Source organism: Thermobia domestica, chromosome 8, assembly GCF_964235325.1.
Source record: "Thermobia domestica chromosome 8, izTheDome1.hap1.1, whole genome shotgun sequence".
Taxonomy (NCBI): Eukaryota; Metazoa; Arthropoda; class Insecta; order Zygentoma; family Lepismatidae; genus Thermobia; species Thermobia domestica.
Genome location: NC_137461.1, coordinates 131,647,362 through 131,660,263, shown reverse-complemented (window position 1 = coordinate 131,660,263; position 12,902 = coordinate 131,647,362). Strand labels below are relative to the sequence as shown.

At 33.4% G+C, this 12,902-nt stretch overlaps 1 protein-coding gene across 5 annotated transcripts in view; it reads left to right on the top strand.

Annotated features, from left to right (window-relative positions):
- The window catches only part of LOC145693208 (uncharacterized), a 174,564-nt gene that overhangs the window by 65,885 nt on the left and 95,777 nt on the right, over positions 1–12,902 (top strand). For all 5 annotated transcript variants that reach the window (XM_081768996.1, XM_081768995.1, XM_081768994.1 and 2 more), the window contains one exon: positions 5,106–5,359. In XM_081768996.1, the coding sequence (XP_081625122.1) occupies positions 5,106–5,359 (254 nt within the window). The remainder of the gene's footprint in view (positions 1–5,105; positions 5,360–12,902) is intronic.

Sequence of the window (12,902 nt, the reverse complement as noted above, 5' to 3'; positions counted from 1 at the left end):
TGTTCCTTAGAGACTGACGTGATCTCGATACAATCGCGTGAGAAGTAGTTAATTAAGTAATAAACAAAGTCCAGTATATAGTATATACTAGAGCTTAAGAGAGGTATTGTTTCATTGTGTGACACTTTTAGTCACTTTTTTTTCAGGACCTTGTATATATCTATAATTGTTGATTTTTTACTTTAATCGTAAACTGTCGTAGGGCTTGTAAGAGAATTTGCTTAAGATACCCTATCATGGCGAAATTAAAATACCGCTAATTTTACAGTAATTATGTGATATCTTCAAGTAGATAAAAGATAATAGAAAAGTGGAACAAGAGTTCTGTAGATAATATTATTTTACAGGTGATACCGTTATCACAACTCACTTATCTGCTTTCGATTTCCAGCCATTTAGAAAATCGGCATTTATTTTCACGTTTTTAAATGACTGCAAACGGAAAGCTGCTAGTGACTCGTGATAACGGTTCCACATTCAAAATAATATTGTCTAGCGATCACGTAATTACTGTAAAATTAGCAGTATCTTAATTTCGCAGTGATTAGACGTCTTAATTTATGAAATTTGTCTGAATAGTTATAGTTGTTAATTACTTAAAATGCATTGCTGCAGTAGTGTAGATTAGTTCGTTGATAGTGATGATGATTTTGGTTGATGATTTCCCTTGATTTTGAATTAAGTTTTAGTAGATAATAATAATAATAATAATAATAATAATAATAATAATAATAATAATAATAATAATAATAATAATAACACCAATATTGTATCTTTATGCATTTTAAAGTCTGGTCTATTTTAAAGATTATATTTGGAGCGTGTGATTGAAGTTTTCCACATAATAAGAATTATTAGTCAAGGAGCCAACTCCGGTCGCATGTGCACAAAGATGTACTCGTAGTTTGACTTTATAGGTACCTATGGCATAGTTGGACGAAGAAGGAAAAATGGGTACATGATCTGAATCCTGTCAGTTTATCCAATATGACGGATTAAAGATGGCGGCTGAGCAAAACCACTTAATCGACAAATAGTTTTAATTCTAAGAAGCGTATGCGATAAATCCGAGAATTGTCCCATAAGTAATAAGTAATTTGTCGAAATAAAATACTTTTGAGTTACAAGGTTGGAAGTTATATGTGAATTTTCGTACTTTTTTTTTTTTTTTGTTACATTTCATGTTTTTCAAATTTTACGGAAAGCTATTCATCATACATAAGAACACTCCGAAATAAAGTTTTTTTTCGTGTTCTTTAGTATGAGAATGCAAGAAATCATATGCCTCTAACCGGCTCCGTTTTTTCACAGTAATCTACCCTATGGGGCTACTTCGTACTGAAAGTTAAAAATTTTTCGTTCCTAAATATACGAAAGATGAAGATGTAAACAACTGTTCTCAGAATCATGTGCAGGAATCTCTGAAATAATTGCACACACAGTAGTTATAAATAACGTACTTATCATATCATATAAAATTTGTTTCTTTAAAATACTTTTGAATAACAGTTTCGGAAACTGCATTCGATTTTTTAAAATATTTTTTATGCATTAAAAAATCACGGAAAACCATTGACTGTAAAAACATCCCAGAATTGGTGCAATTTGACTCGGATTAAGTAATTTCTTTCATAAATTCACGAGAAGGGCAGATATGGATTGCAATTATGAATGTGCACATCCCAAATCATAAAGTCCTTAATTGGATTTTCAAAAAATTACACGCAATATTTATAATGTTTAAAGGATTTTTCATTGTTACAAACTGTAGTGTTTCTCCAAGTATGGACCTCTTGTATACCAAGAGGTGTTATACCAAAATAGAAATTTTCCGGAAGAAAACTTTGAACTTCAAAATCTTAGGTAAATCACATGAAGATAATGTTATACACTGTCAGCTTGAGAGAAGAAACTTCATAATTGTTCTGGTTGCAATCATAAAATAAGTATGAATTGTTCACGAGATATTGTGAACGTCAAAGCTCTGTCCTGAGAAATTTTCATTTTGGAATTACTACTTGGCATCCGAGTGGTCCGCATTACTATTGAAAACTAACTGTTTTACCTGTTTTGGAAGTTGGAAACTATTTGTTACCTCAATTTCAAAGGCTATATCCTTCCCATTTTTCTTTAACATAGTACGTTATGACACATGGGGCTCCTTACTCTTGCAAGATTATTTTAATTTGGGAAGTGAATTTTCAGAATTAATATAAAGAATGTGTATCAGGAGGTTTCGTTGTGAAACTACCAGTTTAACCACCGAGAAAATCTGTAATATGACAAATATCTGAACGAATAGACTTTATGATGGAGGCATTAATCAGCACGAAAGGCTTCGTTGAGTAAAGACAAGTCCTATTCCGGTTGCTTTACCAACATGTGACACATCACTTCATATGGAGAAACAACGATTCTGGGCTTCAGCATCTAACAAGGGAAAGTTTCAGCAGTTATTCGTATAATGGGTGATGGATACTGGAAGGAAAGGAAAAACGTCTGTAAATTTGAGAGTCACACATACAGAGGATAAAGTCAAATGCTTTGCATAGATGACTTAGAAGTATATTAACCATCACATCTTTATTAAGAATGAAGAAGCAGATGTTCGACTCTTTCTACATATTTCAGACATAGCAGCTCAAAATAATATAAAACGTATATTTATATCTTTAACAGATACCGATGTTATTGTTGACGCTTTACACCACTTCCAGACATCAAATATAAAGAGCTCTTAAGTGATGTACAGAGTTGACAAACCGACAACGGTAGTACCCCTACGCAATTTAGCAGGCAAAATACAAGAATAAGTTATATATTGTCTTCCTACTCTGTAGGTTTTAAGTGGATGAGCACTACAACTGAAATCACCACGAAACGCTCAACTCTTACAACTGCAAAAGAAGGTGATTATCTCTGGCTGCAAAGGTTTAGTCAATATGGTATCAATGACAGTATGGTTTCTGAGATTGAAATGTTTCTGATTTCAGTCAGATTTTAATGCATTTGGTAGCATCTGCTATCACCAGTTTCAGAAAAAAAAAAAAATAATAAGAAAGAAAAAAAAGGAACTTTCTTTTGAAAATCGTATGCCACCACCCATATCATTTCATAAAAAAAGAAAAAAATGTTCTTACCTTCAGTGCTGTCAGTGAATAAACATAAAGTCGCCTATGTCTCTAAATCCAATAGAATATGGATATATATAAGGATTAATAACCTACTTCTTCCAGCAGTTGTAAAATAACCAGTGCTGCACATGACTTTCCGAAGCCATGTTCATGCCAGAAATGTTACAGAGACAACATGAGCCCCTGTGAGGCGTGAAAAATACCATGTAGTGAATTTTGTAAATGTGAAAGTGGTCCTATCAGCACTAATTCTTACTGCGTTTTCAAACATTTACCAATGTGAAAACTAATGAAAGTAAAACTCAATACCTATATACGGATAATATAATCAGTGTGATATATTTCGACAGTGAACTATATGAACCTAAGAACATGAGAATAACTTTTATTCTGGGATGTTTTTGCATATTATCAGTGGTTTCCCGTGAAATAAACAATAATACGAAGAAGAAGAAAAATGAAAAAGAATGAAAATTAACATATAGTTTCCAACTCTGTTATTCAAAAGTATTTTAAAGAAACAAATTTTATATAATGTGATAGGTACGTTATTTATAACTATTATATGTGCGACTGTTTTTGAATCTTTTGCACACAATTCTGAGAACTGAAGTTATATCTCCAGTTTTCGTGTATTTAGGGACCGAAAATATAATACTTTCAGTATGAAGTCACACCGTGTTTTAGCCTATTGTGAAAAAATGGAGTCAGATAGAGGCATGTGACTTGCTTCATTCTCTTACTAAAGTACACAAGAAGAACTTCTGTTTCGGAGTGTTTTCACGTGTGGTAAATAGTTTTCCGTAAATATTTAAAAAAAATGAAGTAATAAAGATAGTACGAAAATTTACATATAACTTCCAATCGTGTAACTCAAAAATATTTTATTTGGATAAATTGCACATAATGATAGTTGCATTACGTATAGTTATTACTAATGGAACAATTCTCGGATCTGTTGCATATGCTTCTTAGATTTAAAGCAATTTGTTGATTAAATGGTTGTGCTTAGCAGCCATCTTGAATCCGCCATATTGGATAAACTGACAGGATTCACATCATGCGACTAATTTTTTTTTCTTCTTCCGACTACGCCATAGGTACCTGTAGAGTCAACCTGAGAGTACATCTTTGTACATATGGGACCGGAGTTGGTCCCTTGACTATATATGAAATGATTCTACCCATGTAGATAGAGTAAGCATTGGCAGCATAGCCTTATAATCCAGAGCTCCAAGATTTAAATCCTATTTGTTCTGAAAGTTGTACTTTATAGTTTTCTAGAATCATATCAAGTGAATTATAGGATGATATTAAGGTTACGATAGTTCAGTAATGGAGCATCTGATTCATATTTTTGCCCTACTTGATCTGTGATGTAGAGAAACTCTGTATGTGGTGTGTTTTCAGAATACGTGCATTGTCTCATAATGTTATTCATTTAAATCAGTTGTATTAATTTATGTTAAATGATCATGGAATATTAAACTGGTGGTTTTATGTGCGAGAACGAATGATAGATTTCAGGAAATATGTCTTTGGTCTCTTTCTTTGCCTTTCTCTTAGTCGTGTAGTCGTGGTACGTTTTTGTACAGATATGCATTGATCAGAAAAGGGTTCTAAAATATATATATATATATATATATATATATATATATATATATATATATATATATATATATATATATATATATATATATATATATATATATATATATATATATATATATATATATATATATATATATATATATATATATATATATATATTCTAGAACCCTTTTCTATATATATATAAAAGTTCATAATTTACATTCTTGCTGCATACAAACTTTAGATATTTTATAGCTTTACAATATACCGGTACGTATAACTGAAATCATACTAAAGAGTTAATGATTTAGTATTTTATTCTGTTAGTAACATTGTTAAGATATTTGTATTACATTTTTTCCCCATTCTTTGCATTAGACTGAAGGCGAATTTAAAAGGCGCAAGTCCAAATGTTGTGTCAAAGAAGGTCCTCCAAAGTCGGCGGCAAGAACGAGTTACAAAGAAACGTGAATCTCCTCCTCCAAGGAAACAAGTAGTGCCAAAGGCTTCACTTCTTTCTCCCAAGAAAAAGTCTCTATCTCCAAGTAGGAATCATCGTAAAAGATCACCGAGTCCAGTTCCTAAAGGAAAAGGTGCTGGTTCTGGGCGAGCACTTCCAGCGAATAAGTCTGGTAAGTCATGCTCTACATGTATAAAATAAAATAAAAAAAAAATAAAAAAAAAAATTAAAAAAAAAAATTGTCAATCCAGGGTGACCTGTAACAATCCATGAGTCTGTGTTAAATACTAAGTAAAGTTAAGGATCTTCGCTGTGCTCCTTTCTACTTTTAAAATTTTAGTGAATAACTTTAAAAGTCGGTGAAGAATATCGAAAATGAAGAAAGTGGGCCAGAAAGTATCAACAAAGCGCTATTAAATAAACTAAAAATTATTTCCAAGATTTTAAAAAAGTAAACCAGAGATTTGAATTGTCAGTACAGTACAACTTCGTTTATCCGGACTAACTGGTACCAAAAGCAATCCGGAAAATCGAAAATCCGGGTAATATGAGTAATAAGCAAAACAGATCCTTAAATAAGCAGACTTACTGTTTATTAGATAACTTTTCACACCATTTCTTAATAAAAAATTGGCCCACTGTATTCTGTTTCAAAAACGTGTGAATGAAGCACGGTCACGTAAACGTTTATCATTAATAGTCGGGCTGACGCTCCAGGTATGCCATGATGATTGTCAGCTGGTGCGCAGCGTCTGCATGTGTCAACAGCTGTTTCTGGAATGTCTACAAACCTGATCCGGTTCAGCGAGGCTGTACTGGATATGATTCATAATGTTTGGGTACCCAAATTTCTACACTATACAAACGGTTTTGAAAACAATTATTAGTTCATGTATAGTTTCTTTCAAAACATAAAACCAATATTTTCCATAAGATCTAAGGGTTTACTTATTCCTACCATAAATCCTTCTTTCTAACTAGATTCTGGCGTTGCCACTCTAACTCAGATAGAACTATATTCAGCTCTCAGTATGGCTAACCCCATTACGGTTACCATAGTAGTATCGTACAGCTTTTGTTCCGTCTTTATCTGTATCCTTTACAGTAATATAAGATAGTATTAGCGTGATTGAAGAACGTACATTTCGGTTGCTAGGCTTTGCAGTCAGCCCACGTCATTTGACAATATTTTTTTTTATCTATTTATGTAAGAATTTTGAAAATAATATTCAATCAGACCTGATATAGTGCTTTGTGTGAGATTGATTCTAAGTTCCATGAAGAGCATAAACAAGAAATAATAATAATAATAATAATAATAATAAGACTAATATAGTAGTGCGTCACGTTAACTTCTAATAGTAAATCACGTTCATGCTCATTGCAATAATATAATGCAATAATTTAGATTTGAGCATTTATATTTATGTAACCTTAAGTTCATTGATCAGCTAACTTAAAAAAGTGCAAACAATTAGAGCTCTTAATTAAATATGATTTTAATCTATAATTAGTGTTTGAACTTTTCGGGTAAACATATACCACCCGATACCCGTTGCATTTGGTTTACTCGACCGGTAGACCTGATAAACCCGTATGACCCGATAGATCGTCGTTACGAGTTCGTACATAATAAACACAACAATTTGTGTTACAATAATAAATTGAAACAACACATTATTTACAATAATGAGAAAGTACGCTTCATACGAACGGGAAACCAATCCTGTTCATAGGGTCAAATGGGCCAATCCGATTCATACGGGTCAATCGGGCGAACCTGATTCATACGGATAAAAATACAATACCTGTCCAGCGGGCGGTCCAGGGTCGATTCTATTTTCCGAGCATTACCCATAATGCACAGTAGCCCGAAACAACAACAATAACAACAACAACAGCAACAACTACAACAACTACTACTACTACTACAACTATAATAATAATAATAATAATAATAATAATAATAATAATAATAATAATAATAATAATAATAATAATAATAATAATTTATTATTGTTATTATTATATTATTAGGAGAGAAAATTACTTCGTTGAATAACCTGTACGTATTTTATTTCTATTTTGAACGGTTATTCTTGTTTTATTTATCTGATTATTGGTTTGTAATACGGAGTACAGAGAATAGTTACAATCTTCATTGTTTACCCTGGCGACAGAGAGAGCGGCTAAGTTTTTATAATATTGGCAACATCCAACTGATTGACAAACCGTACGTGGCTGCTAATAACCTTTTCACAGCTTTACTGCTGATAAGAAAACTTGGTTTAGCTTTGGAAACAACTATATTAGCATTTTGCAGATACTATTTAGCTTACTTCCTAACTTCTTGATATTATTTGTTGTCTTTAGTTATTCAGTAAAATTTAAAAAAGTGGTATCGATCCATATGAAGTCGGGGGGAAGGGGAGGGCACGGCAGCTCAGTGATAGATCGCTTACCTCTGATGCGTAGGGTCCTTAGTTCGATTCCCGGCTAAATAAATTTGTGGTGGACAATATCGTGTCCATGGGTTTTCGGGGTACTCCCGTTTCCTCCCACATTCTTATTCCATCAATTATTGCCTCATCATTCACTTGTCTTACTCATCCGTCTCTCTTAGCGTAAAGGGCATAATCGTGAGACGTGTTCATTTTTAATTTATCCTATATATATATATATATATATATATATATATACTATTGCCATATTCATTGGCAACACAAAGCTGGTTTAAGAAAAAAATTAATCCCAGCCCGTTCGTGTGAAGCGGCCATTTTTATTGAACATTGTGTGCCAATTAGTGATGTTTCAACTTAAACTTGTATCTTAATACTGGATTATTCAAAAACTTCAAATATAAAGATCAGCTATGTGATGTTAGTGAATGTGGAAATAGTATATAAACAATTTCGATTCTAAACTTAGGTTGTAATTTTCCCTTTTATTGTTCAATTAAGGCTTTTCATGCTATGAGATAAAATTAAAGAACAGTAAAAGCTGAAAAAAGCGACGGTTCAGCGCTTTCTAATAATCCAGTCCTAACGTGTACAAGTTTACGCTAACTCTGAAAGTCACTAATTGGTACGCGATTCTTAACAAAAATGGCTATCACTCATGATTGGAATTAAATGTTTTTAAAGAACATGGCAATAGTATATTTGTGCTGTCAGTGAATGTGGTAATAGTATAATAAAAAATTAAAAATGGATGCAATAAAGAATTTTTTTATCACCTTATAGGGATTGACCAGTGAGAGCGAAGAGCCTTAATTAGTGCAGTAAATGAAGCTCAAATTTTAATGAAGAAAGGAACAAATTAGTAACAAGCTGAAAATTGGTACAGATGTTCGGAATGATGTTCTAAACAACATACGAAAAGTCCCCTGAAATCCCAGGTGACCTTCGTCACCATATTGGAAAATGGCCACTGGAAGTGTCAAATGAACAATACCCAGATAAAAATAGCAATATCTTCGCAATGCTTGAACATAAAGAGATAAACTTAGTGTCGTTTTATAGAACATAGATAACATAATATTTTTAAAGAGAAACAATTTTTCATAAAACGCATTCTTTTAGAAATATTTAGCTCTAAATTCTAAAACTCCGAAAACTACCGTCAAACTGATTTAAAATTTTATTGAACTTAGGAAGTAATTATTAACAGGTTAAAATTTGGGATTGTTAATCAACTTGTTTATTTTAAATGGCAACATGACCATGTGGCATATTAAAAATCATCCTCGTTCGATGAGAAACCCAATGGTAAGGTTATTTTTCCAAAACCTGCAACAGTTTTGAAGTTGTGAATAGATTTAGGATATGTTACATGTGAAATTTTGTAAAATTTGCTGTGCGAAGTTTCGAATTGGAGGATAAAGATAAAGTTTAAGAAAAAAAAAAAAAAAGCTTTGTAACATCTCACATTACGTATTTTTTAATAACCAGGAAAAGAGAGAGCTAACACATATGAGACAATTACAATCACATAACATGTTCATCATGCCCACTGTTCTGTTCTATGCATATCCTTAACCGTGAGACCCAGTGCTTGTGCACTCTGCAAAGCATAGTTGCTGATATTTGTTCATAGACAGTAAGGATTCTCCTTTTCAGGTAGCCAATGTCAATAATTTTACACTGGTAGACAATAGGTTTAAAGTGCCCCCAAAGATAGAAACTCAACAGAGTTAGGTCCGGGAACCTTGTTGGCTACTCAACTGGTCCATTCTGATCTATCCAGCAATTGGGAAAGTGTTCATTGAGGCATCGATTACATTACGACCATAATGCGGTGCCCCATCTTGTTGCCAATATTGATAAAATTACCCTTCCTCTTTAATTACAAAAGTGGCATAAAGTGTTTTCAAGCATATCTCAATATTGTGCAGCATCCCAAATCTCATAATTGAAAAAAAGTTCAATAAGTTTTGGCCCCATATTCCACACCACACCATCACCTTACCTGCACCTTGCATCTTTGATGCACCTATCCAATTAAGAGTTGTGTTAGCCTAGTACCGGGCATTTTGGTTGTTAATCTCACCTGTTATATAGAAATTTGCCCCATCACTAGAAATAATGTTATGAGAAACACTGGGTCTTGTGGCTGTGTAATGGTACTGTGAGGTACCAACAGCTCAGTGGTTAGGTTTAATGTGCCCAGCTGTAATATAGTTGCAGGAACCGGCTTATAAAGATAAATTCTCCTTTCGGTATTAACAATTTATTGTAACAAAAAAACTGAATTTTACAAGAGATAAATATAAAACAACTAACATTATATACAAAGATATCGAAAGGGATTGGTGAAATCTTTGCTGGATCAATTTTACCGTGTATACGTTGCACGTGGTGAATTTATTACGATACAAGTTCTAATTCTAGATTTTGAGGAGGTTATTCCGAAAGAGCAATTTAACATTACCAAATTATTTCTCTACTATGATTGATAGGCAATCAGTAATCAACCCTATGTTGAAATAATAAAGAAATATAAAGTAACGAAATTACTACAAAAAAAGGTAAAATAAATACTACTATAGAAATACATTTCTACATACGGAAAACTGCTGATTGTCTATCGATCATTTACAAACCCAACTAATTATATAGTTTCCTCCATTCTACGTAAATCACCGCAACTCTGTTCCAGCAAAAATTTGACTTCTTCACACTAAGGAATTACCTTTCACACTGTAACGAGTTCTATGCTGCACTATTTTACGTTACTGTCCATAGATGGCAGCACAAGATAGAGCATTAATTATAAGTACAAGCAAACCTGACATCTATCATGAGTCTATGAACTTCGAAGACAATATTAGTTCTTTATATATCGAGATGAAAACTTTTTTCTCATACCTTTTTTGAACATTACTGTTACAGTCTCGAGCTATCTGTTCCAACGCCTACTCACAAAACTTTATTGGTCTATCTCAATCATCCTCTGGCAGTTTTTGTTTCAACTATAATTTTTGAGGATGCCACTTTCCCCTGTTTAATGTTCTTTGAACACTAACATTATGTTCACTTGATAGACGTCGCACACTCTTCGTAGGACTTTCCATCAATATACCCAACACAGGTGCTGATGTGTCTGGATCAATTGCATTTCGTGGTCGTCCTGATCGAGGTAAATCATCAACATTTCCCTTTGCTATGCATTTGCGGATTAGTTTTTGTACATCACTGTCTGTCACCGGCTCGCGATTAGGATGTCGTTCTTTGAGGAAGGATGTTATTGTTGAACTGCATCCCGCAGCCAAAAGGAAAATTTCGATTCTTTCCTCTCGAGTTAGCATCCTGTCCTACGTGCAAGAAAAAAGAAAAAGAGATAGTCGGTTCCCGACTAAACAATGTTCCACACAACAAAATTTAAGTCTAAATGATAACATATTCTAGCCTAAATCCATTCACAACTTCAATACCGTTGCAGATTTTGAAAAAAAAAAAAAAAAATACCATAGGATTTCTCGGTATTGGGCAGAATGTTCGGTACAGGGCTAATACAAATCTTAATTAGATAGATGCATCAAAGATGCAACGTGCAGTTAACGTAATGGTGTGGTGTGGAATATGGGGCGAAAAACTTATTGGACATGTTTTCATTGATGGGACCTTGGATACTGCGCAGTATTGAGATATACTTAAAAATACTTTATGCCACTTTTGTTGGAAGAGAAGGGGTGATTTCATCAATATTGACAACAAGATGGGGCACCGCATTATGATCGTAATGTAATCGATGGCTCAATTAACACTTTCCCAGTTGCTGGATAGATCAGAATGGACCAGTTGAGTGGCCAGCGAAGCCTCCCTACGTAACTCTGTTGAGTTTCTATCTTTGGGGGCACTTTAAACCTATTGTCTACCAGTGTAAAATTATTGACATTGGCTACCTGAAAAGGAGAATCCTTACTGTCTGTGAACAAATATCACTAAGTACGCTTCGCAGAGTGCACAAGTACTGGGTCTCACGGTTAAGAATATGCATAGAACAGAACGGTGGGCATGCTGATCATGTCATGTGATTGTAGTTGTCTCATGTGTATTCTCTCTCTTTTTTCCTGGTTATTAAAGAATACGTAATGTGAGATGTTACAAAGCTTTTTTTTTTTTTTTTTTTTTACTTTATCCTTAATTCGAAACTTCGCACTTTGGCGCGGGAGACCCGGGTTCGATTCCCTGCGGGACCTCATGTGGTTCGGATTCCACGTTAATCAGTAGATCCACGTCTCATATAGCGTCACTACTGAAGAGGGACGTTTAAACTCACAATCAACTCAACTTGAAACTTCGCACAGCACATTTCACAGCATTTCACATATAACGTATCCTAAATCTATTCACAACTTCAGAACTGTTGCAGGTTTTGGAAAAATAACCTTACCATTGGGTTTCTCTTCGAACGAGGATGTTGTTTAATATGCCACACGGTCATGTTGCCATTTAAAATAAACAAGTTGATTTCAAGATGGCGGAAGACAACCTTAAACACGTCATAATGTTCCCTCCTCGCACCACCATTGATCCTAATTGACGTCGGATCGACGACATTACAGTTTCTCAAATATTTAGCCCGGTCCAGATTTTGGATTTCACTTAACAAAATATTATCTTTCAATTACTTCGGACATTTGAACATTTTCCAATATGGTGAGCGAAGAAGTTGTGGGATTTTAGTATGTCATTTAAATAATCTTTATCAACATCTATGTCAAATTTTATTTTGTGAATAATTATTCCTGTTCAATAAAATTTTATATCAGTTTGATGGTAATTTTCGGAATTTTAGAATTTAGAGCTAAATATTTCTAAAAGAATGCGTTTTATGAAAAATTGTTTCTCTTCAAAAATATTGTATTATCTATGTTCTATAAAACGACATTAAGTTTATCTCTTTATGTTCAAGCATAGCGAAGATATTGCTATTTTTATCTGGGTATTGTTCATTTGACACTTCCAGCGGCCATTTTTCAATATGGTGACGAAGGTCACCTGGGATTTCAGGGGACTTTTCGTATGTTGTTTAGAACATCATTCCGAACATCTGTACCAATTTTCAGCTTGTTACTAAAATGTTCCTTACTTTTTGGTAATTTGACTGCACTATAATACCTAAGTATATAGTTAATATGTATGTAGAAAGTTGATGTATGATTTTGACATTACCCTAATGAATATTTAATTCTGAACACTGTAGTAAATACA